Raw genomic sequence first — 26,361 nt, forward strand, 5'->3', positions numbered from 1 at the left:
ATTTCAGGTTTAGACACTGAGTAAAAGCTTGTAGTGATTTATTGTACAATAGGAAAGAAACAAAAATTTTGCTTGTTGGATACAGTTAATTTTGATTAGAAGATTCTTCAAAAGTGCTCAGTAATTCCAGGCTGAGTGTTGTCATTCCTACGCAATGCTGTGATCTGTTCCACTGATTGAGAAACATACGTCCACTCTCAGGCTCTTTCCTTCACATCTTTGTGGTGTTTGAAAAGTGGAGTCCCAGCCTTTACTTACAGCAGAGTGAAGTGAGATATGCAAGATGTCTGTGCCGGATGGGGTAAGGGGCTCCAAACAGACCTCAGAACATCTAAATGTCATGCCTACCTTACACCATTGATGCAAATGTAAACCTCCGATAAGCAAAGCTAAAAGAGCAGATGTAAAGAGACAGGGATTTTCTCACTCTCAGCATGCTTGGGAGCTGCCTTGGGAGTTGCAGAGGTAATTTTTCCTGAGAGAAAGGTGAGAGCTGTTTCCTACCACTGTCAGAAGCCCTGAAGAATAGCTACAGCATATCTAGAGCTCTGACTGCCACAACAGGGGATATTTGTCTTGGTGACATTTGAATGATGATTTCTCAGTGTTATTTTCCTGTATTGCAACTATTTGCTCCATTGCCACACTCCATAGGAAAAATCATTGTCAAAACTGGGCCAGTTTTACTCCAGGAGTGTTAATCTGCCTTGGAAATGCCTCTAAGCCACACACTTCATCTACCTGGCTTTTGGGGGCACTCCTGCTTTTTGGCTGCTGTTACTGTACAGCAAATAGCAAAAAGATTTTATCTGTGGGAAGAAAGCAGTGACTATCGACATCAATAGGTACATTTGTAGGATGCTGACATGATCAGAAAGAATGCAATATAGCTAAACCCTTTTAAAATGAGGTTAAAATTCAGCTATGTTGCCCACAGCTGTCCATTCACTCTAATTCGGTGGTAGTGAATTCCTGCCTGTCACTTCATCGTCCACTGCAATCCCCATATAGGCAGGCATTCCTTTGACTCAACCCAAATCCCCTCAATATGCCCTGATCTTCAGACACATTCACATCATGATTTATGCACCATTGTGTAGCTCAGCATACAGGGACCATGTGGAAAAGCAGAGAAGCAAAGCCTAAATAAAGATTTGTGGATAAAGGAATCACCCAAGAGGGAAGAGAGCACCGACTTCCACACAAGACTTCTCGAACCAGAACACTTTACATTAAACTATATTTGTTTAAAAATACCACCAACCTTCAGAGCAAGGACCAAAGCTTCCTCCCCATGTCGTAGCAGAATGCCCAGAACACTTCCTGTTTTAGCATAAGGAGATTGGACAGTTTTTGTTTTTTTCTTTTTGAATATGTTGTCTTCACAAAAACAGAAATGTAAACTTCGAAAAGTTGTTCTATTCCTTTACTACTGACAAGATCATTTTTAACAGTTAAAAATAATAATGTTAGAAGAAATAGCTATATCACAGAATGATCAAAATAACTATAACTGAAAAATATTCCATTTCTGTATGGCAAAATGGCTTTCTTATAACAAATCAGCATTGTTGTTTTGCTTGGGTGAGTCACTTCACAAGAAAAAATATAACATTTAAATACAGAATGATTTACTTTTAAATTACAAACCGTATGTTTTAGCTTTAAATGAATGTGCAATAATCCTTCATTGCCTCACAAATATATTTTTGTTTTTCCTTTAGTTTGTAACTCACAAACTAGAACATTTTGGAAAAAACACCCGTCTTTTCTCTTACAGGTCTATAATAAGAAGAATAGCAAGACACAATTCCACAGAGATATAGCTTGAGAAGTTAAGCAGTTTGAGACCTTTCAGACTGTTTTATTTTCCTCTGAAATTGACTTTGCAATCAGATATGTCTTTGTTGTAATCTTGTTTATTTTTGAAAAATGTACATGGAATCCTATTTTCCTGAATATGGTAGAAAATAAGAAACAGGAGACACATCTTTCATCTGATAACATTTTACTCTGAATTCTCTTCTTTGGATTGCTCTCTGACTTAATTCTCTTGCTGTTTCCTGTGTTTTCTTTCTGGTATACGCACATGCACACATAGTAGTTTCAACTTTGGTCATCTATTAACACTTAATCTGAATTTAGAACACAAGTCCTATGAGGAGCAGCTGAGGACTTTGGATTTGTCTGGTTTGGAATGAAGGAGGCTGAGAGGTGACCTCATTGCTCTCTGGGGTAGCTTCCTGAGGAGGGGAAGTGGAGATGGATCTTCTGATGGCTTCTCACTCAGACCCAGGGATAGGACAGAAGGGAATAGTTTCAGCCTGCACCATAGGAGGTTCAGACTGGATTAGGAAGCGTTTCATAACTGGGTGGTCAAACACTGGAACAGGCTTCCTAGATAAGTGGTCAATGCCCCAAGCCTGTCAGTTTGGATACCCTTAATAACATGCTTTAACTTTTGATGAATCCTGAACTGGTCAGTCAGCTGGACTGGATGATTGTCTTACAGGTCCCCTCCACTGAACTATCCTACTCCTAAGGTTCCATTGCGCTCTGCCATTAGTAAAACAGTCAGAAATTGCACTTCTTTCTTGTTTGGCTTAGATGAAATATCTGGCCTTGCTAACCACATCAGCTTCCTAAAATCTGTGGTCCTTTATCAGTTAAAGACCTAAAAATTATAAGCCATTCAGCTTCCCACATAACATCTGAGTTGTGACAAAATTAAATTTAAGCTTTTCAGCTGAGATATTTGCCTTCCTTATGTTTTTATGGCACTTGGGACAACTGACAATATCAAGACTTGAGTGTACAATATAGATCAATAACATGTTATGTCATGCCAAGTTTCAGAAAGAGGAGACTCTCACAGGCAAAAATTAGTTATTAAACATGAAATAAAAAGACATGGTAGTACTCTAACCCCAAATTCAGAATTCTTTTGAAGAAGCTCAGCTACAAACTTTAATTCCATTTTTAGCATTATGTTGAAATTTTGGCTTTCGTTTGTAGCAATAGATGAGCCACTGTCACAAATATAGAGCAACTGCTTTAAAAAAAATAAATCTTATAAACAGTCACAGGCAGTTTAAGAAGTATAATTCCCAACTGTTTTGATAAAAAACATCTTAGCAGATTTTCAGTTGCCATTTTTTTTCAATGCCATTCTGAAATTGAGTTGATTCTTCACTCAGGATAAAATTACAAATATATTAAGCACATTTTAGATCTGCTAGCTCAAATAGTCTTCACAAGGGAAGACTCAGGTCAGTGAGGAATCTGAGTTTCATGGATTAGATGTGTTCATAACCTCTACAGGGGCAATCCACTTGACTGAATACTGCAAGATCCATTAGAAACACTTCCATATTTTGGAATGTTTAAAGGTACATAATATAGATGTTGAAGTGTCTAATACCATTTGCAGCATTCCTTGTATTATTTGGATACAGTTTATACTGGTTGCAAAGTTCAACCATACCACCTCTTACATACTGATTTCCAGATTTCAGAGCACTGTCAATATTGTCAATATCGGATGTCTTGAATTGTCAGAACACCAGCTGAAGCCACATATGTAATAATGCTTGATTGGAGGAGATAATGGCAGAGAGCCTGAGCTGGAGAAAGTAACAGGAAGGTACAGAAGATGGCCTTGGCTCTGCTTGGCAAGTATGAGCCCCAGCAGTGTTTATCCAGCAGGGAATTCTGGATAAGACATTAACGTCATTATGGTTATGTATTCGCATCTTGACAAATGCTACTTTGTGCATACATCTTACAGATTGAACATGTAGGAAGAATAGGAATTAGTTTTCAAAAGTTATTCAGGTAATTTGAATTAATCCCCCCCCTCTGTAATTAAAAAAATTAAGAGAGATTAAGAGAATTTAAGAGAAATTAAGAGAGAAATTGAGAAATTAAGAAAACTACTAAGGATAACAGTTGAGAAATTAAAAAATTATAAGGCGTATATACGTGTCTTTTGCTGGAATGTCCAGTTTTACCCACAAAGTGGCAAGTGAAATCTTTCATATGTTTAGCTTGAGAACATGAAATTACATGCACATATTTTTTCTAGAACTATGACTTTTTGAATACTCTCATTTGATACAAATCAAATTAGAGATGCTACAGAGATGATACACTGGTATGGTAGATTAGCTATGGCTACCAATCTCCTACCCAGCAGCTCTCTCCCTGCTCTTCCTCAGTGGGACAGGATAAAAAAATAAGAAAACAACTCATGGGTTAAGATGAGGGCAAGGAGATTGCTCACCAATTACTGTTGTGGGTAAAACAGACTTGACTGGGACAAAATTAATTAATAATAAGAGTTAAAATAGAGTAAGATGATAAGACAAAGAAACAAAGACTGAAGCACTTTCCCACCACCCTCAACCCCCTCTTTTCCCAGAATCCACATCATTCTTTCATTACCAACTCGCTTCTGCCCCAAGCCTGGTGCAGAAATAAAATGAGGATTGCAACCAGTCCATAAGAGCTCCTCTTTCTCACTCCTTCATCCACTTACTTTTCCTCTGCTCCAGCACGTGCCCTTCCACGGACTGCAGTCCTTCAGGATAAATCTGCCTCGGCATGAACTCTTCAGGGGCTGCAGAGTCTAATGGGAATGAGATCTGAGGCTAACACTTCTGCAAGGGTTTGAAGACAAAAACTCTGATACAACTTATGTGAGCAAAGATGCAGATGATGGTGCCATTTTGTGGCCATGTGTGTGGGTCTAGTAGTCAAGAGGGTTGTAAATGAATGGGGGTGGCAGAATTTTAACACATTGACTCACTGGTATAGTTGGCATTCCTTATGGTGCTATGATTTTATTTGCACACATGAAGTTAGTTAGTTAGTTAGTTAGTTAGTTAGTTAGTTAGTTAGTTAGTTAGTTAGTTAGTTAGATTTAAGTAAATGAAGAAAAAAATGGGCAATGAAAGACTGTCTAACTCTAGTCTTGGGTAGACCTATAACAAAGAAGGGTATTATGGAAACCCAGGAGGAAAGACGCTTCAGTCTCTGAGAAAAGAAAAAATGTTGAAAATTGGAAAAGGAGATGCTTATCAGCTGAAGGACTTACAAAAATGCCCATGAGTAAACAATTATTCAGAGTCTCTGATGATGGCCAAAGTCAGAGGTCTGGAAGCACACATTGTTCATTGGAACACGATGTTTCTGCAAGATCAGGAATGGCTATTTGTTCAGTCTGTTGTGATGGTTGTGATTATGCTGCTATTTTGTCTACTGGCTTAGAAAAAGTCAGTTTGGAAAAGTATTTTAACCAGTAATATGGTGCGGCACATAAGTGCCTAACGATCAGAATCAGACTGAGATTTCTTTAGCTACAAGAAGAGATTGTCTTTGTTGCTTGCCCATTCATTTCTCATTAAATTCATGAAATGGATGAAATTCATGCAATGGCCCTTGTGGAATATCAGTGTTATCCTCCCTTTTCTGTTTTCTGTTGCCCTCACTGGGCACATGGAAAAAGGATATCTGCTGTAGTCATATTCTACAAAAGAGAGGATAAGATGATTTTGCAAGCTATCTGCCAGGTTGTAGAATTTAATTTGCAAGACCAAACTTCCACAATATTGTGTTTATATTGCAGTGCCATTTTCTGTTTAATAGAAACATTCAGAATGCTCTAGTTCCATCTGTTATAAATAGTGAAAGCTGATAAACACTCTGCAAACACAAGATGCAGATTTGTGGCAAATTATGTTTAGTACAGCCCACAAACATAAAGCAAGATTTATAATTTTTGCATTGCTCTTTTTTTTTTTTTTTCAATTTACTCTACAGTGATTACTCCAGAGCTTTAAGTAGATACATAAATAACACTCAAAATTTTACATTAAGTTTTGGTGTGAGAAGACAGGGACAAGTATATGCACACACACATACACACATTTAACACCTTCAGTTGTAATGCAATTACAATTCTTGTTATGGCTGCAGAATCTTCGATAAAACTACAGTAATTTCACGATTATAAGCCGCACTGACTGTAAGCCGCACTTCCGGGTGCCAGCAACTTTTAGTTCTTTGTCCATATCTAAGCCGCACCTGATTATAAGCTGCATGTTACAATACAGAGTGTGATAAAAAGGTATCTATTCTATCACCATCTGTTGAGGGTGGGGGCAGTGATCCTTATCTCAACGGGAGATACTCTGCTAATGAGCCATCCATTGAAACCAGGCAGGGCATTGTTCTTTATCTTTTCACAACCCATCCTTCCTCCAGCGAGTCATTTTCTGCTAATGGCCCATTGAGTCCCACTGTGCGACTGATAAAATTACTTCATCCCATTGGAAGTTGCTCCAGCCAAGGGGAAGAGCCCAACATTTCTTACCAAAATAAAAACAGAGGTTTTGGGACACTAAGGGAGCCCCTTTCTCCACTGGACTCCAGAGGAAAACTGGATTTCTCCACATCACCACTGGACCTCCGGAGGGAAACTGCACCTTGTACAGGAGCACTGCTTCAACTGAATCACATCTGTCACTGCAGGAGGATGCAGCCACCATTTAATGGGACTGCTACTAACACCCTGCCTGACGGGGTGTCAGGTTGTACTCTGACTTTGTCAGGGTTTGGAGTTTGTTTCTTTGTAGTACTGTATTTCTATTTTAATTTCCCTAGAAAAGAACTGTTATTCCTAATTCCCATATTTTTGCCTGAAAGCCCCTTGATTTCAAAATTATGATAATTTGGAGGGAGGGGGTTTACATTCTCCATTTCAAAGAGAAGGTCCTGACTTTCTCAGCAGACACCTGTCCTCCAAACTAAAATAGCAACTTTTCATTCTCTGTCTATATATAAGCTGCACCTGATTATAAGCCGCACTTTGGGTTCGGACTAAAATTTTAGTCAAAATGGTGCAGCTTATAATCGTGAAATTACTGTACTTGCAAATACATTTCTTATCATATCAATCGATTTAAAAGGCAAGCCCACATCCTGTTATGCATTGTATGGAAAAAAATCTCAGTTTTCAATTAAGAAAACGGAGATGAACCAGATGAATAAGAATAGAATTGCAAAGGGTTCTGAGACAAACAGCCAAAAATGAAACTTTGACTATGAACTGCTGTTCCCTGCTCTCAGGAAAAAGGAAGAGGTTGTGCAGCAACAGAGTGAGTGAGTCACTGAACTAGACTGTTAGAACATGTGGGTGAGCTGTCATAGCAAAAGAAGGTTCTTGGTAATGCTGTTTAGGTGTGATCACTTTATGACCCTCCAAGAATGAAAACCAAACCATTATACACAGTTAAAAAAAACCTAACTTACAATGTGGAACACCTCACACAGTCTACAAAGACACTTGGAAAGGCAGAGTTTAAGTACAGTAATTTCACAACCATAAGGCGCACCGGACTATAAGGCGCACCCGCCGGGAGTTGGCAAAATTCGCAACTTTGTAGATCAGATAAGGCGCACCGGACTATAGGGCGCACTTTTTTTTTGCAGCGAGGCTCCGCCCCCAGCTCCCTCCGCGCGGTTGCTGGTCGAGGCCCCGCCTCAACCCGGCAGTCATTGGCCCCCGGGCCCGCCTGTACCTGGCAGGGGCGGTGCCGCGGGGCCCCAGGCCCGCCTGCATCCGGCGGGGCCGGGGCATGGCCGCCACCCCTCCGTGCTGCCTGCACGGGGCCGGGCTATGGCCGCCACCCCTCCGTGCTGCCTGCACGGGGCCGGGCTATGGCCGCCGCCCCTCCGCGCTGCCTCTCCGGGGCCGGGCTATGGCCGCCGCCCCTCCGCGCTGCCTCTCCGGGGCCGGGCTATGGCCGCCGCCCCTCCGTGCTGCCTGCACGGGGCCGGTGGGTGCCTGTGGAGGGGCGGCTCCGCCTCCACGGGGCCAGGGGGTGCGTGTGGAGGGGCGGCTCTGCCTGCACGGGGCCGGGGGGTGCCTCTGGACGCGCAGCTTCGCCTGCACGGGGCCCGGGCGTGCCTCTGGAGGGGCCGTCCCGCTTGCACGGGGCTGGAGGTTGCCTCTGGAGGGACGGCTCCGCCTGCACGGGGCCGGGGCGTGCCTGTGTAGGGGCGGCTCCGCCTCCACGGGGCCCGGGTGTGCCTGTGGAGGGGCGGCTCCGCCTCCACGGGGCTGGAGGGTGCCTGTGGAGGGGCGGCTCTGCCTCCACGAGGCCCGGGCGTGCCTCTGTAGGGGCCGTGCCGCCTCCACGGGGCCAGGGGGTGCCTGTGGAGGGGCGGCTCCACCTCCACGGGGCCGGGGGCTGCTTGTGGGGGGCCATCCCGCTTGCACGGGGCCGGGGGGTGCCTCTAGAGGGGCCGTCCCGCTTGCACGGGGCTGGGGGGTGCCTCTGGAGGGACGGCTCCGCCTGCACGGGGCCGGTGGGTGCCTGTGGAGGGGCGGCTCCGCCTCCACGGGGCTGGAGGGTGCCTGTGGAGGGACGGCTCCACCTCCACGGGGCCGGGGGGTGCCTGTGGAGGGGCGGCTCCACCTCCACGGGGCCGGGGGGTGCTTGTGGAGGGGCCGTCCCGCTTGCACGGGGCCGGGGGGTCCCTCTAGAGGGGCCGTCCCGCTTATATGGGGCCGGTGGGTGCCTGTGGAGGGGCGGCTCCACCTCCACGGGGCCGGGGGCTGCTTGTGGGGGGCCATCCCGCTTGCACGGGGCCGGGGGGTGCCTCTAGAGGGGCCGTCCCGCTTGCACGGGGCTGGGGGGTGCCTCTGGAGGGACAGCTCCGCCTCCAGGGGCCGGTGGGTGCCTGTGGAGGGGCGGCTCCGCCTCCACAGGGCTGGAGGGTGCTTGTGGAGGGGCGGCTCCGCCTCCACAGGGCTGGAGGGTGCCTGTGGAGGGGCGGCTCTGCCTCCACGGGGCCGGGGGGTGCCTGTGGAGGGGCGGCTCTGCCTCCACGAGGCCGGTGGGTGCTTCTAGAGGGGCCATCCCGCCTGCACGGGGCCGGGGTGTGCCTGTGTAGGGGCGGCTCCGCCTGCACGGGGCCGGGGCGTGCCTCTGGAGGGGCGGCTCCGCCTCCACAGGGCCGGGGCGTGCCCGCCCCTGCTCCGCCCCACCTCCACCTGGCAGCCATGGCCCTGCCGGCTCCCCCCGTGGCTCGCAGCTCGCACTTCCGGGTAGGCAATTTTTTTGAACTTTGTAGATCAGATAAGGCGCACCGGACTATAAGGCGCACTTCCGGGTTCCAGGGAAAGTTTTAGTCAAAAGGGTGCGCCTTATAGTCATGAAATTACTGTAAGTTTATGTGTTCCTTTGCTCAGGCTGGATTCCAGCAGGTGACTGATGCATCCACTAAAAAGATGGAAGAAAGAATTTTTGCCTGTTTTATATTTTAAAGAAATTAACTGGACAAACCTCACTGCAGCCACTACTAGTCATTAAGACTAGTGAATATTTCATCTGCTACAGAAAATGTTTTCTTTTCCAGTCAAATTGCTCAACTTTGACTTAGCTGCCCTTTCCAGGACATATTCATACCACTTTAAATTTATGTCTGTGTGAGCAGATGATCCTATAGACTGGACTTTTTAACAGCTGAGGTAAAACAGTTTCTTTTGGAAAGAGCAGTAAGAAGTTCTGAGATGAGTTTTTCACATCCATCTCCTCAGTTATAATTTATCTTGGAGTAATTAGAAGGAGACAATTCTTTAAGGCAAAAAGTGTATTTCAGAAAACAACGTTTTCCCAAGGTGTCATGCCTGTGCAAGACATTTCTTCAATATCCACAGTCTTAGCTGTGCAACCCACACTGCACATACACGCAGAGTTTCATATTCTGCCTTCCCTGTTGTTTGAAGTACTGACTTCTCCTGTCAATACAGGGACACAGCTTTGATGTGATCCTCAAACTGGAGAGGAAAACAGCAAAGAAAATGTACATATTTACAACCTACTAGCCAATGTAGCTGTTATTTAAACCATTAACACGTTTATTTCTCATTTTTTGATGCAATAGAGTATGCTTGGTTTCTGCAATAAAAGTTCAGCATTTTAGGAGTCACATGAAAAGGCACGATTTCCTTAACCCTTAGTGTTTGATTTGTCTGTCAGTGATTCAGGAGAGGTGAGGCCCTTGTGCCCAGCCAGTCTGTCAGCATCCTGTTATGGCAACCCTTCACTGAGCAATCCTGCAGGATTGGAGGGTGGTTTGACTGACTTATTCAGGAACACACACAGACACCATAACAGACACTCCTCAGTGAGTCTTTCACTCTATTCCAGTATTTCTCCTCTGCCAGTGATTGCCAGCACCCACAAAGGATCCACGCCAACAGTTCACAGAATAACACTCTTTGTTAATATAAAATCGCGTCAGGTTAAGGTTCAAGGACTGTTAGTGATGGCATTTGACTGCAAAAAGGTATTCAGAGCAATGCACAAACTCTAATCCCCAGTAAAAGTGTTCAGTACGCACATGGTGTGGTTCTTGCCTGTCCCTGTGAGTGTGAGGACATTCAGTCCATTGACTGATCCCAGTAGTTACCATGGAGTCTTCCCTAACTTTTCCCCATTCTCAATGTATTTTTCTAGTATTTCTTTCTGTTTAGGCGGAGCTTGAATAACTCTAGTCATACATTTGTTGCTGATTGGCGCCAAATTCTCTTGCTTCACTCATAAAGGTACAGTCAATAAAATTTAGACACTTGCCCAGTAAGGCATGTTCATACCTCAGGGACAGGTAACTTTGGGATGGAGGTGTGTGTTCTATTATAATTAGGCTGTAACGAACCAACTTCATCCAAGTAGAGTGATTTCACCAGAGTTGCTGGCTTGGCAGCAAGACACCTTCTCCTATCTCCTGCATTTTACCCAATAATTTCCCTACCATTATAACTTCTGTTAGGATGTGCATATAACTTCTCTGTTGCCTCTAATTTTACCCCAGACATCTTTCCACATAAGGCATATCAAATTAGAACATATCATTAGAAAGTGTCCTTAATCTGGAATACAGTAAAGTGTCGAGGAAAAAAGATTTCTTTCGAACAGACAGAAACCTACAAAAAAAGCAGGCCACTTATCCTTCTGGCCACTATTTCTTTGAATTCTGGTTTTAAGTGTGCATTGTTCTTATTCTTTCTTTGTGACCTTTCTCATAAGGACAGGCATTTTCTTATCTTTTCCTTCCTGGAGTTAAGTTAATTTAATTTACTGATTGTATCAAAAGGCCTTATTCTTATGTATGTGTATTTCACTGGATTAGTTTAACAAAGTGTAAAAGAATGTTAAGTAAAGATAATAGGATGATTCTTTTGAACACAACAGGTACAAATTAGGTTGTTAACTATATTATATACCTTATATTGCTTATCATGTCTGATAAGCAAGCTCAATAACATTTAGCTTTGGCACAGCATGTAGCTTCATCAAGAACATAACTCTTTGGACAAATTTTTAGTTTCAATGAAAACAAAAAAGAAGCCTGCCAATTCAGAAATTGGTTTTGCCCATGGTTCTGTTTCCTCTCAATCATTTGCTCTCCACCTGCCTTGGGGGAAAGTCAGCACTTTATGCAGGAGCTACTAGTACATTGCTGGAAATTATGGCATGGTCTAGTATGGGGAATTAAAACTTGTCTATTATGTAGAACTGGAATTTATGCTGGTTTATCATATCAGGTTGTGGTGTTAAGTGATGTAGTTTAGTTCATGCAGGAGAGACAGGGATGGCCAAAACAAGCATGATGGATGGTTGGATGAGGTGAACATTCAGTTGTTGTCTGCTGAACAGCCTTTTGCACCCTGATAAAAATCCTTGTTCCTGTCAAATATCATGTAAGGTCTTGTACAAAAAAAGGTCTGCATTTCAAGCCTAAATTACAGCACAGCTTCAGTTACACCACTGAGTTAGGCCAGTAGACCTAATTAATTAGTCATAGAGTCAGAGTCATGTCAACTGGAAAGAAACTTTCTCTGAAACAGAACTGCTCTGATCCACCCTTCAGAGTAGGTCTGGCAGGTTGATCGGATCACTTGGTTGAGCTTTGAGTATTTTCAAGGGTGGTGGTTCCTAACAGTGAAGATACCTATGGCTGCCTACTCTCAGTAGAAGTTTTTTTTTTTTTTCTCCTCTTAATATTTTACCAGAAATTCCTTTGTAGCAGCTAGCTCTCACTCTGCCCCACACTTTCACTCTGCACCTTTAAGGAGAGTTCTGATTCATCTTCCCTACACTCCCCAATGGGCATTTGTAGACAATGACTTCCCAAGCCTGTTCCAGGCTAAGCAAACTCAGTTATTTTAAGCTTCTCCTCATAAATCATGTACTTCAGGTTTCAACCACTCAGAGTAGATAAATGGTTTATTCAGACTTGTGTGTTGAACATCATATAGAGTTCAGCTCTTAGAATTCAAGTCCTAGACATACAGCAAATTTATCCTTGTGTTCAGGAGACAGGAGCCAAAACAAATTACAAGATTTATGTTAGATGCATGTAAATTGGCAGGATAACCTAATATCTAAAGTGTCTGAATTAATTGCGGTGATCCTTAGATAAATTAACAAAGGCACATTTCTATGCTTATATATGGCATTATTTCAGAGATGAATAGGGAATAAGATTATTTTCTTATGTTTAGTCTTTAAAAATATACATAAAATATTTTTTGTTTCTTCAGAAACTTTTTCAATTTGGTAGGGTTTGGAAATCCATGCCTTAAAGCCAAAAGTTAATGAGTTTCATTTAATAAGTTTAGGCAACAGGAAAGTCAGTGGTTATTTCATTTGTTTGTACACAGGGATGAGACAGATCAGAGAACTGTGGAATCAGTAAGACAACAAAAAATTTCTGTAGTTGGAAGACAAATATATCAATTCAAGCTAATATAATGTGCATCATTTTACCATGATGGCAATTTACAATCAAAACAACTTACCTTGGGAATTCAGGAATTTATCACAATGTGAAGCCTTTAAATTACGACTTTGTGTTCTTCTAAGAGATGTCCTCCAACCCAGTCAGAAATTATGGGTCAAGAATTACCAGGTGAAGTATTGAGACCTCTATTATGCAAAGCTCAGAGTAAACTGTCTGCATAATTATTTCAAGTTTTAAGACTGTGGATCTATAAAATGGAATCAAAGTGATGTGCTACAAGGTCAATCCCCAATGGCATCCTAGACTGGAAGACACACTTTTCTTCTGTGTTAGATACTGCCATCCTCTCAATTTTACAAATTTCTTATCACCTGCATTTATTATTGCAACATCTGTTTCAAAAGATGGATGTCTTCTTTTGGTATTTCAACTCGGCTTGTATCTCCTATTGTAATTAAGTAGATTTATTTTAGGGCAGTTTCTGACCACTATGCCTAATGAAAATGAAACCCATTAAACAATCTAGGTGGATTAGAATCCTTAATAACATTTCACTTTCAGATCCTTTGAACTTACATGTTATTTCTTGAATCTACTGTATATGAAAATCTACAAAAGAAACAAAACCAATCTATATAACTTCATAAGAGCAGCATTCCAAATCTAGGAAATAATTTGTCTCTCTATTTTCTGAGACTTTTGGAAGCAGAAATCACCCATAGAAAGCTCTAAGGGCAATTATGAGCTAAAATTTCTGCACTTCATCTTTCGGTTCCTAGTCAGAAAAACATTAGATTTCAATTTGCCATGGTTTTCTCTAGAACGTCCTCTCTTCTCCAGTGGAACTCCTCCTGTTTTGCAGGACTGGGTTCTTTGTTGCTGGAGCTGTTCCTTCACTGCTGGAGCACTGTACCATGTGCATTCTTCTACCTCCTTACACAACAAGTTGCAGCAAATCTCCAATCTATTATCCTAAACCCTTTTTTAAAATGAAGCATAGAAATAAGCTTTCCTTCAGTAAGTGATCCTTCCTCAGCTTTCCAAAAGCAACAACTTGAGAAACCTAAAACAAATTGTGTGCATGTTCCGTAGAAATGCTCTAAACAAATAAAACTGAGAGACACTTTATAGCAGTAATAATTTCTTACTTGCAAGTGTTTCAGAAGACTCCCACAGCAGCAGGTGTTAAGGAAGTATCCATCTGTTCTTGTTTCTCTGCACAGAAGTACACTGAATAGATAAGAGTTTCTAAATGTTCAGGGTTGTCATTAAAATGGGTTAGCTGTGATCGTCACTTAAGGCATTCCTGATATTGAAATTAAAATGAAGACAATCTCTGGCTCTGTTGCAATTTGAAAATGCGATCAATGGTTCCCTGAAGAAACATCCTGTCAACTGAGTGCTTTTTAAATTATCTTCTGAAAACCACTTCAGTATTCCTGTGACTGAACTGGAAATGCTGTATCAGCAACATTACTGTTCTCTGAAAATACGGATCAAACCCCAGCTGTTGCAGATATGTTAATTGATGAATAAAGTTAAGAGATCTGAAGCCTTTATACTACACTTGAAACTTATGTTTCTATTTAAATATTGAAGGCTTTTCAGCTTTCTCCTCCAAATGCAAAAAATTACTTGAGTCACTTCTAAGGAAGGCTTCAGAATCTCTAAACTTGAATAAAGACCAGAGGACTGGAGCTTCATCAACACAGCAGGGAAATCAGCATGAGAAAGGGGAGATGGCAAACAAGCTGTGAAAAACAACACGTCAGGTTTTTTGGAGATGAGACAGAAAATATACTGGGCACTAGTATGAATGAATCTACAAAACAGTTATAAAACTTCTACATAGTCCAAGGTGTTTTTATACCTCAAGTATTATATAAGCTACTACACTATCCTGTATTCAGATCAGAAAATGGATCTTGGCAAGCAGTGTGAAAGTATTAAGAAGGAAAACTTCCTCTCTGTTATTTTAGCATTGTACCCCACTCAACAGAATGAAACAAACAGAAATTATTGCATTAGCATCTGTAACAATTATAATATCTTCATAATTAAAGCTAAAACAATACCAGCTGAACTATTAAGGTTTTGTATTAGTTTGTGATTTGCAAAGTCTAGGAGCTTCCACCTAAGAAAATGCTAGCAGTACCTTGCTTGCCAAAGTTTGATCTGCCCATTATGTTTTCACTTTCTGTATTTCTCTAATACTTTCTCTCTCAAGAAGCCACATTGCTTCAAGTCATTTTGCTATTTGAATGTGAATTACTTGGTCTGAATACTTGGTAGGCAAATATTCTCATAACTCAATGGAGCAGTTCTGGTAGTATCAACCAAAACTGTTTATAGCTGAATCTGTCTCCAAAGCTACTGGACCTCAGCTTTGAAATAATCAGTTAAAAACAAACAAACAAACAAACAAACAAACAAACAAACAAACAAACAAACAAACAAGCAAACAAACAAACAAACAAATTTAAAAAACAAAAAAAACCCCAAAACCCCCAAAAAACCAAAAACCAAAACCAAAACAAAACAAAAACCAACAACACCCCAGACTTTGCATCTCCCAAAGAATCCCCTCAAACTAGTAATAGCTGGCCAGCCTTCAGCTGGTACGGGATCTTTCCAGATTTTAAGTCCAACCCTAAACATAATTATAAATATAAACTTCACATTGAATTTTTGTGGTTTATGCAATCTGTTTTTATTCATTGGTTGTTATCTTTACTGAGACTGTTGGATCTACAAAACTGTGAGTAGAGGAAACAGAGTGTTTCTTTTAGGAAATAGTTTGCAGTGTTATAGCTGAGATGTGGTAAAATTTTGAGAACAGCATTGTTATCCAGGAAAAAAAAAACAAAACGCAAACAAGAAACAACCCACTCTACCATGATAGGGACAACAGAGCATGTGATATACTAATTTGTTTGATGGAAAAGTATAGATTGCGTGCTAGGATTGCTTTGGCACTCGGCATTTTGCTAAGCCACCTGCCAGGTTAAGCCACTCTAATCATGTAACCATGGCAATGCTGCTGTCGTCAGCATGAAGAACTGATTTGTGCAGCCAGTAAGGACTGGGCACCTTAATGCACTAACTGGTGCTGATAGGAACCGTTTGGAAATAAATATGTAAAACAGGAATAAAAGGTTCTTTTAGATTGTTCAGTGTTTTGCTTCAGGCAGTATTTGTTAACAGCAGGCCACCCTGTTTATCGGGCTAAGAGAACATGGTTGTGAGCACTGAAATAGATAACAAACTGCTGGTAAATAACTGCTGGTTGATTCTCCTATGCTGCTTTGTTTTTTGTGCTTTGATGGGAAACAACTGTTTCATTTTTAGCAGGAAGTGTTAGCCCATGCTTGTGCTCTGCTGAGGTAAACTGGCAACTTACAGCAGTAACTGCAGAAAATCTGAAAATAAGAGAAACCCAACAAAATTTGAAAGTTTTAATTAGGTTCTATAAAGATGGTCAGAGAGTTGGTCGAATTGTTGCTCTTCTTCCTATCTCTCGGTTGTTTTCCAAATGCTTTTCCCACACATGCATTTCCTGTCCCTCTCCCATTGGCCTCTCATGTGCCCCTCAGTTGTGTGTTTTCCTCACACCTTTAATTTGCAACTACACTGCAAAGTACTACTCCACAAGTAATGGGTTTTTTTTTTTCCAGACAAGCAATGATCTGATGATATACTGTCTCCAGTATCAGTGCTGACTTAATTAATTTCTACCCCATGTCAGCAAGGTGCGGGACTCTAATGTGAATCAAACTAGTAAAGGGATCCACTTCAAAGTAAAAACTTTAGCATCCCTTCTCTCCAATTTCCCTTTTTTCAGCCAGGTGCCTGGTTCACACAGCAGCCCCACAAGCATTAGCATCTGTAAACATAATTAAAGAAATGCCTCAGTGAATTTTATAGAGGGTGCAACAGAGTACTGATTATTTCTGATTTTGTGGCCAGATGAGGGAAAAAAGAAAAACTCATAAAATCTGTATTCACTCTCCATGCCAAAAGCCTCATCTGCATTAGAAGAAAAAGGGAGTCCTTAGTGACCTCTTGATAAATTTTGATGCTGTGTCTACTTTGGTTTGCTTACTAGCAGCATTACTCGATGCATTATTTTCAAGATATATTACAGTAATTTCACGACTATAAGGCGCACACTTTTGACTAAAATTTTGGTCCGAACCCGGAAGTGCGCCTTATAGTCCGGTGCACCTTATGTAATGGACAAAGTCGTGAAATTTGCCAACCCAGAAGTGCGAGCCGTGAGTCGAGCTGCGAGGGGGGGTGGAAGCGGGCGGCTGCAGGCAGCCCCCGGCCAGCAGGAGCCGCACGGGGAGGGAGGGAGCGGGCAGCCCCACGCTGCCCTGAGCCGCAGGCAGCCCCGAGCTGCCACAAGCCGTGGGCGGCCCTGAGCCGCCCTGAACCGCAGCAACCCTGAAGTGTGAGCTGTGGCCGCCCCGAGCCGTGGCCGCCCTGAGTCGCCCTGAACTGCGGCAGCCGCGAGCTGCGGCCGCCCCGAGCCCCACCTTGCCAGACGGGGGTGGGTGGGAGTGCCAGGGCCCACACACAGGGAGGGTGCTTGGGGCTGCGTTTAAAGGCTACGCCAATCTGTGAAAAATGTTTACAAATTCAGCACCTGCCAGTAAACTCCACGATGGCAGGATTCCGTTACTAATTCGTTACTTTGTTGCGCGCGGCACAGATCTTTGCTGGAAAAAAAAGTGCACCTTATAGTCCGGTGCACCTTATATAATGTACAAAGTTGCAAAATTTGCCGACTCCCGGAGGTGCGCCTTATAATCTGGTGCACCTTATGGTCGTGAAATTACTGTATTTTCATTCATGGCATCTTATTTTACTGGTCTGAATTGCAGTTGACACAGGTAACCCAAATTGTTGCTCTGTGCTGTGGCTCAGTTGTTGCCATTTTTTCTTCATTCTCTCAATTTTTTATGCTTTTCTCCAACTTTTTCTTCTAATCTCTCATTCCTCCATTTTTTCCTCTTCCAGTAGTTTTTCATGGTGAGTGCCAGTTTTCAGTGGTTTGCTAATTTGCCAAACAGCACTGTGCTTTCTGGAGCATATTTGTGTCTCTCAGACTGGCAACTGTTGGACTCTGTACAGGACAGTTGCTGCATTAACACATATTCACTTTTGTACTAAATTAAGTTTTTTTGTAGGCTGTGAAAACAGTGAAATTATGATTTTGTACTGAAATCAAATGAAAACTTTTAAAACAACTGTGCCAAACAGGAGCTCACTTGATGATGTGGGGCTATTAATCTTTTTTTAGTCCCTGAAGGGCTTCACTTTGCTCTTGTGGCCCTGTTGCTGTATGGACTCCATTTGAAATGTCTTAGCTAGTTAGGATGAATATCCAAGCCATGGAAGTTCCAAATACATCCTTGCGAACAGTGAGAAATTGTTCAGGGCTCCAGCATTTCTTTTTCTTTTCATCCTTCATCTTTGAGAACAGCAAAATTTAATAAAAAAGTTAGTTCAGTTTAAACTGAAACATAGTTGGAAAAAGAATGTTTTGCTTTTAGTAACTTAAAATATGTAAGTTTGCTTTAAGAATGATTCTGTAATTTTGTAATTCCCTTCATAATACTGCAGTTAACTCAGAAAATAGCGCCCAGTTCTCTCTTGAAAGAAGATTAGAAACCTACCATGAAGATCAGATGAGTCACATTCTCTTGGTTTGTTGTGTTTTGCTAATAGGCAGGAAAGAAGGAGCACAAAAGACAGAACAACTAAAATCAACAGAGACAGAAGAGATACATAAATAAAAGCAGAATTAGAAAATAAAGGAACTGAACCACTCATAACTGAAGCATGCCCAGTAATTGCACTTGATTGTTAGAAGCATTGATTTTGCTGCTTCCTGAAAGTTTTTAAGAAATTTAGTTATTTTTCCAAACTGTACTGCTTTGGGCCTGCAGACTACAGGGGAAGAGCAATGGTAGACAAAAGCTGCCACATCTGAATAGGAAAGATGCCTAACACAGTATATTTTCACTGCCAGGAAATAACAAGGAAGCCTGTTTAGTGGGTATTAAATCATGGATAGAAAGTCAACTGCTTATCTGGAGCCTGGCATAGATTTCCAATAACTTGCTTTTCCTCAAGCACAAACATATGACAGCACTTGAGGAAAACCACAGAGTGAATCTTTTATAATCCAAAAGTAATCTTTTTAGATTTCCATGAGAAAACAGCACTTTATTCAGTCTTTTTCTCTCACCTTGCAATTAAGTCAAGTATTGACACAGATTATTCGGTTGTTTATGCCCCAAACTGTTCAACAGAGATAATGTCTTCTAGTATTGTGGATATACAAAATAAAACCTTTATGACTTTTAATAGTAATAATAGAAAACCCAATATACAGAATTCCTACACAGCCACATACACATGGTGTATAGGTAATAAGTAGTGTGTATAATAGGTGGTCACTGTAGACAGTTTTGCTGCCCAGCTGTGCTTTCCAATCTAATCAGTGTTTATAGTTAAGGACATATCCTGTTCATGTACTATGCAGGATGATGGTGTCTGTGCCTGTGTGGCTCTGACAGGCTGATCTACAGGCTTCTGTTACCTTGGTGCTTGGGGTGTTGCTGTCCTACCCTAGAGAATTTGGCTTAGTTTTAACAGGGATGTCCATGTGGCTGGACAGGCAACCCTACAATGTTCCATCTATCCCCACCCTGCAGGTTCTTCACACCCCACTGAAAGCTCCTTGACACTGTGTGAGGTGTCCTCTTGTAGGGCACTTACTCCACAAGGCCTTTAGCCTCCACAGTAAAAGTGCTGCCCGTAACTCTTCTGCTCACATATAGGCCACAATTTCTCAGCATGCAGCCAGCCCCTCACAAGCAGCTCTGCCCAGTAGTGCTCATAAGTATTGACCTTAATTTTACTGAGACAAGTTTCAACTTGAAAGCTGGGGAAGCATGAGGGAACCAGAAGCCTGCAAAGAGGACCAGGCATTCCCTACCTGCTCTCCTATTTGAGGGCACTGTTCTGTCCTGTACACTGAGGAACAGTATGGCCAGCAGCAGGCCCCAGCTGTGTATCCACTGTCACTGAGCTTTGCACTTTTGCATTATGCGTACTGATTTCACACACCAGGTGACAGCCAATGGGCCACTAACAACTTCATGTAACACCATGGCCCTGGGATAGGAGCTCTGAGGAAGCAGCAAGAATGGGCTGCCCCACAAGAGGAGGAAGCCAGGAGCTGAGGGCAATAGCAAGGCAGGTAGGGCAATGATCCCACCCAGGAGGGCACAGTCCCACAGAACCTGAGTAGGTGCCACTCTGGGGTGAAGAGTGAGGCAGTATTCAAGGTTACCAGACATGTCTGCAGTGATGAAGCAGGTGTGAGGTCAAGTCAGCAAATCAAACCAGTAGTTCAGGATCAGCAAGGCACATGGACAGGCACAGGTAGACCTAAGACAAGTCTCAAGGATGGAAGTCTGAGCTTCATTGCAGCTCCCAAGCAAAGGAGGACGATGGAGGTCCCCATGAGGCTCCCCATAGCTCCTCATCACACAGCTCTGTCCCCAGCACCTGATCCAAGGCTACCATATCAGCGCTGCAATGGAGGATGGGCAACCAAGCCCCAAGGAGCAGGGAAGAGGCTGCAGAGCCTCTTGGTGCACTCAAAGCCTTGACAACAACATGCTTACTTCCAGATTTTCATCCAGTCCAGAAGGTATCAGTCTCTTAAAAGTGATCTTGTTAGAGACAAGGCACAGCTGTTCAGGGCTGGGATGTTTACTGCAGCCCAGTAAAGTCTGCAAAGCCATATGCTGTTTGATCCTCTGCTCCCTGGCTATTTACCAAGTTGGTATCCAGAGGGGCAATAGGTTGAGCTGTGCCAGAATGGCTGACAAACACCAGCCCTTCTGCTGGCCCACAAGGGGCCCTGAAAGCATCATAATTATATAGAATTACATTCTGCAGTACTCAGTGATCCATCATCCCCTAGTGATCATTGCAGCAGTTCATCTGCACTTTTAGGTCTGAACTGCTAAGATTTTGATAAGCAGCTATGCACAGAGCTAACAACAGCATCATTGTGCCATATAGAAATGCCCTCATCTAAAAAGCCACAGCGCCTTACTGAATGTGATGTTGTCCTTGACTGACATAATGCCAGTGTGATGCCATGGCCTGACATACACTTAGTGATTTGCAGGAGAAAGTGGGGAGTGTGATTAAACTGAAGGGTTCCAGAAGAGGACAGTCAGGTGACAAAATCAATTAGACCAGCCTGAAAAAAATGTTAGCCTTGGCCTTTAGTGGAAACTGTCTCTCTTTGCAACACCACCTTAACTAGTTTGTGTCTACAGGGGGTAGTATTATGTCCAAGGCTTCAAAATCCTTTACCATTCCCATGTAGAATATGTACTTGCTGTTTGTCTTTCCTTCATCCTGCTCCTTTCCAAGCCTCTTCCCTTCTACTCCACCATGAAGGAAATCTCTACTTCTGTAATTTTCTTTTGTTCTCTTTAGTCTGTGAAAAGGCAATCCCTTCTCCAGTTGCCGTATAAGAATGACAGTGCTGAGTACAGTCCTTCTCTTTCAGATACAACATACACAGTATTTTGGCTGACATGCTACAACACATGTAGAAAAGCTAATCCTCCTGACTGCAGTCAAATCAGTTCAGGACCGAGTCCATCACAGGACATACAGAGATAACTACTTTTGTTGAAACTCCAGCACACTCCTAGAACTATAATGACCAGAAGGAAAGGCCCTTTACATTCGGTGCACAGTAACTTTCAGCGTGGATCCAGGATAAGGACCATCTGCTTTTATGTTCAGTAAGCAGATCTGCTCCCTTCAGAAAACGTAACAAAGAAAGCATATTCTACAGAAGACAACATAAAAACTGAGACCAAAGCAGCATTTCTACTGTCATGGAGACCTCTTATTGGACCTGGTGTTCAGAGTCTTCATCCCACTGTTGCTTTCAGCACATCAGGTTGGGGTGAATGATGCCATAACTCACAATGAGAGTTATAGGTTTCTGCTCTTGCCCGTTTCTGGAAAGCACGGTCAAAATTTTCAGGTCCCCAGCTTTGTGAACCTACTGCTAACCAAGAGGATTGGGCCTGGAAGTGGCAGGAGATGAAGGGAGTATGGACTGATCAATCTAATGAATCAAGAAGCCTGCAGGGCTGCTTCAAAAACTGGCTCTTGCTGTCTTGTGCTGTATACTAGTTCTGTCTGTTAGAGCTCTGTCTCACTAGAGGTGCTTGAGTAGACCAACCCTTTCAGGTATTAACAATTACAGAACATTGTGAAATAACCTCTTTGGCATAGATTAAGTTGTCCCATGGATGCTGCCCATGTCAAACAAAACTACATTTTAGGCAGTTTGGACAGAAGAAATCCATGTGAATTTTGCAGACACTGATGCACTGATTCATCTAGAGCAACAAATATTTTTCACAGAAAGCTCTGAACGCACAGAGCTATTTACAGGCATGCAGGGGTTTAGGTCAGTCCTCTACAGCCCCAGGTACTCCAGTGCACATTACCTTCAGCAGTGTCATTTATTCTAAAGGTGATTGATACAGAGAATATGCTCTAAGGATGTTTTATCACAAACAGTTGGTACAGAAGGTCTTATCTGCAGGTTTCTGACTGCCTGGCAGGCATGCATCACCTTCTGTTTTACAGTGGAACTAATTGTTCACCTCAGTGCAGCCCAGTCAACATCAGCTACAAAATGCAAAGCTCAGGCAGTGCCCTCCATGAGCAGAGAAGCACCCACTAATGGGGACTGCTGTATAGAAGGAGGCACGTGTGAATATATATATATACACACGCATCTCAGCTTGCATATAATGAATTTCTTAGATGCCTGCACACCTTTAAGAAGGACAGCATCTACATTTTCTTTATAGGAGATGGTATTTAGTGCCATGAGGTGAAACAGCTAGCCCTATGCTGGCATAAACTGTTGGTATAATTGCCTGGTGATTTCAACGAAGATTTAAGTAAGCAAAACCCTCCATGTCTTAAACTAACACTAGGCAACGTGTAAGGTCTGTAATTCTCATTATCTTCTCCTAGGTAATATTCCATCCCTTACTAATTGGCTCTACGGGTATCCTATTTTGAGTTACAATGTTTACAAGCTTTTCTTGATAATCTAATGTGCAGACAGGTTAGACTCCAAATGCAAGGTGTTTTTATTCCCATTTCTTTCACATAATAAGTTCTGAACTGGAACCACACTTCTACCTACCTGCTAGTGCTTTTCCATGTCAGTGGCTGCTACTGTCGCAACACGGGTGTGACTCGGCCACTGACAATTCAGTGTGACTGTTCTGCTTTACAGTATCCCTCATCACTAATTCAAAAGTTTCTTTGGTACAGACATACAGTAGGTTTGTTTCAAGGCTCTTGGGTTAGTTAGTTAGTTCTCCTTAACATTATTCCTTTGGCAGATCATGGTCACCTGGAACCTTGGTCATGACATAGGATTGCACAACCTCTGAAAATCCACTTTCCCAATTAAAAATGCTCCCTCTGCTAATATTTTTTGTTGTTGTTTAATGACCACCACAAGGATTATCACTTTCCTATGGCTATATTCATTATTTTGAGATTTTGTTGGCAGAAGTCACAGGTTAGCCTTCCATTTTTAAGCTACCTTTTTTAATACAGGTTTTGTTTCCTTCATCTGTGTCAAGCTTTTAATAATTATCAACTTAGATACTTGTGCCTTCTTAAAAACAGCAGCCACACAGAATACCATACCTACTCGTGACAAAATCTTTGTCGTAGAGTCTATGAACTACAGACAAAAAAGATAATACCATGAATGAGCAGCAGAGTTTTGTGTGCAAAAATCCTTCGTGATTTATACTCGGTATAGCAAAGAGAGGTTTTCAGGTGGAACAAAATAACCAAATCAAACAAAAAACCCAACCCTCCCCCCCCCAACAAAAGCAAAATTGTATGCTTTGAACTGAAGATGCTGCATAAAAACGGTAAGATCTTAAGGATGAAAATGACCCATGAAGAAAAGTCCACCTTTAATAGACAAGCATAGCTGGTAGACAAGTTTCAGAACCTCAGTGCCGAAAAAAACATTTGGCATTGATGGGTTACAGAAGTACCTGGACATGATGCACTAATGCAAATGGTCAGTGTTTTCTGCAGAGTAGCTGACCTCACCTGCAGGCAGAAACTCTGAGTGCCAAGGCCTTGATAAGCATTTTCTTAACTCCCGATCTGCTCATGTTCGTGTTTTTCCCGACATCCCATCTAAACCTCCTGTGGCACAACTTGAGGCGGTTTCCTGGCCATTGGCACTCGTCCTACCATTTATTACTTGGTACAAGAGGCAGACTCCCACCTGGCCACAAGCTCCTTTGAGAGAGCTGTCGAGAACGGGAAGGTCCTTCCCAAGCCTCATCTTCTCCCGGCTGAACAGCCCCAGCTCCCGCAGGTGTTCCAGACCCTTCCAAAAATCCCTCCTCACCCGCAACACGCGTTTTAAGAGCACGGAGGAGAGCCTTTTCCAGCACAACGCTACCGTCAATAACATGATTTATAGGTGAAACACGCCTATAAACAAACCCTGCACTGCAGCCGGTAGGCCCCGAGCAGCAGGACCAGGGCCGGCGCTCCCCCGCTGCGCTGCCCTCACTCCTTCCCTTCCTCGCCATGGCGCCGACAGCTTCCAGGCACCCGCTAGTCGCGGGCTTTGTTCGTATCTGCCTGCGCCGCCTCCGCCCCTTCCTTCCTCCTTCCTTCCCTCCACTCCCTCCCTCCCCCCTTCCCTCCCTCCCCTGGCCGGCCCAAGCGCCCGGAGAGGCCTGCGGGGCGGGGGAACGAGCGGGCCCCGCGTCCCTCCTCCCGCTCCGAGCGAGTGCCGCAGGTCCCCCCAGCGCCCGCCGGCCCCGAGTGCTGCGGGCGAGCGGCGGGGGAGGCGCCATGGCCGAGCGGGCGCGGGCGGCGCTCTCCGAGTCGGGCTGGTAAGTGGGGCCGAGCTCGGCCGCGCCGCCGCCTCCGCCTCCGGGGGTGACTCTGAGCGGCGGGGCGGGGTGGGCAGTGCCCCGTGTTTGAGGCGTGCGGTGCGGGGGGGCGTCCCCGGCCCAGCTCCGCTCGGAGCCCGTCGGTGGCAGGCAGGGGCTTGTGCAGCCCCCGGTGCGCTCGGGGCCTGGCGCTGGCTCGCCCTGGAGAGGAGCTGCGGGCCCGTCCCGCCGGCCCTGCCGGGAGAGCCGGCAGCCCTGTCCTGGAGCCACCCCCGAGGCCCCTCGGGTCGGCGGGGGCCTCCCCGCCTGCCCAGGACAGGCCTCGCCCGGAGGCCTAGAGCCTGCCCATAGTGCTGGGGCTGTTAATGGCACTGTGCACCCCTTCAGTACGGAAGGCAAGGTGAAAAAGTGGGGTTAAGATAGGGTAAATGAGGCACATGTGAGGCTTGAACTCAGGTACTTGTATTTTCTGCTTAGTCCCAGTCGTTGGGCACTCAATATCCATTTTGGAGCAACGTGTTTCAACAAGTTGTGCTTTTCAAATACCTACTGCAAACGCTTATTTGCTAGCCTAGAGGTGAGTTTGCATTGTAGGAAGCTTTTGTTTTGGTTTGGGGCTTGTTTATTTGTTTGTTTGTTTTGTTGAAGTGATTCACTTTTAGTCAACACTGACTATTTTCAATAACTGCTTGGAAAGTCTTTCACGAAACCTTACGTTCAGTGCTAACTGCTGAAGCACAAAGCAACATATGCAAAGTTATTTCCAGTGGCGTTTTGAGGAGATTTCTGTTTTACTGTTTCCATTAGTGGTTGTCCTGGATTGTGGTTTCATGTATGTCTAAGATGGAAAAGGTTAAAATGGGTATCATGTGATTTGGAATAAAACAGAATAATTTACTTGAAATGGACATATGACAGTCATCTAGTCAAGTTCTTTGATGATTTCGGGACTGACCAAATCTTGGTATGTTATTAAGGGTGCTGGCCAAATGCCTCTTAAACATTTGACTGGCTTTGGATATTGACCACTGCCCTAGGGAACCTCTTGCCGTGTTTGACTATACCCTCAGTAAAGAAATGCTTCCTTATGTCCAGTTTGAACCCTCCCTGACACAGCTTTGAACCATCCCTGTTCATCCCAGCGCTGGATCCCGGGTAGAAAGGCTCAGCACCTCCCTCTCCACTTCCCCCACTCTAGAGGCTGTAGAAAGAGAGCAATGAGGTTTGCCCCTCAGCCTCCTGTTCTCTAGTCGAGACGAGCTAAAGTCTTTAGCTGCTCCTCACAGGAAACACTATCAGCTTTGTTGCCCTCCTCCCTATTTTAGGACCTTCCGGTTTTCCAATTGTGTGCACAGTTGTCCAGTAAGGCCACCCCAGTGCTGAATACAGTGGGATAATCACCTGCTTTACCCCCCTGATAATGCTGTGTTTGTTGGGCCAGCTTTTGCAGCACTACTTTGTGATAATAGTAACCACATAGTGTAATTACGTGTCCTTTGGTATGCTTCTTGGATAAGTGTTTCGAGATCCA

At 43.6% G+C, this 26,361-nt stretch overlaps 2 protein-coding genes across 10 annotated transcripts in view; one reads left to right on the forward strand and one right to left on the reverse strand.

Moving 5' to 3' along the window:
- On the reverse strand, window positions 1-24,797 carry LOC116992027. Of its 7 annotated transcripts, none has more exons than XM_033051130.1 (4): window positions 24,433-24,797; window positions 13,962-14,028; window positions 4,538-4,627; window positions 1,413-3,711 (listed from the first exon to the last, which is right to left on the reverse strand). In XM_033051130.1, the coding sequence occupies exons 1-4, from the start codon at window positions 24,789-24,791 to the stop codon at window positions 3,532-3,534; spliced, it is 696 nt and encodes a 231-aa protein (XP_032907021.1). In that variant the 5' UTR covers window positions 24,792-24,797; the 3' UTR covers window positions 1,413-3,531. The 7 variants fall into 7 exon arrangements, 5 of the variants coding, with proteins under 5 accessions (XP_032907020.1, XP_032907021.1, XP_032907024.1 ...); XM_033051133.1 differs by having other exon boundaries at window positions 24,028-24,556; XM_033051129.1 differs by lacking the exons at window positions 1,413-3,711; window positions 13,962-14,028 and adding an exon at window positions 1-1,323 and having other exon boundaries at window positions 24,209-24,797.
- The window catches only part of TDRD3 (tudor domain containing 3), a 99,781-nt gene continuing 98,123 nt past the window's right edge, over window positions 24,704-26,361 (forward strand). For 2 of the 3 annotated variants that reach the window (XM_033051126.2, XM_033051127.2), the window contains exon 1: window positions 24,704-24,830. In XM_033051126.2, coding sequence (XP_032907017.1) covers window positions 24,790-24,830 — 41 coding nt within the window. In that variant the 5' untranslated portion in view covers window positions 24,704-24,789. The remainder of the gene's footprint in view (window positions 24,831-26,361) is intronic. The other variant, XM_033051128.2, reaches the window with a different exon arrangement.

The sequence above is a fragment of the Catharus ustulatus genome, chromosome 2, assembly GCF_009819885.2.
Source record: "Catharus ustulatus isolate bCatUst1 chromosome 2, bCatUst1.pri.v2, whole genome shotgun sequence".
In the NCBI taxonomy this organism is placed as follows: Eukaryota; Metazoa; Chordata; class Aves; order Passeriformes; family Turdidae; genus Catharus; species Catharus ustulatus.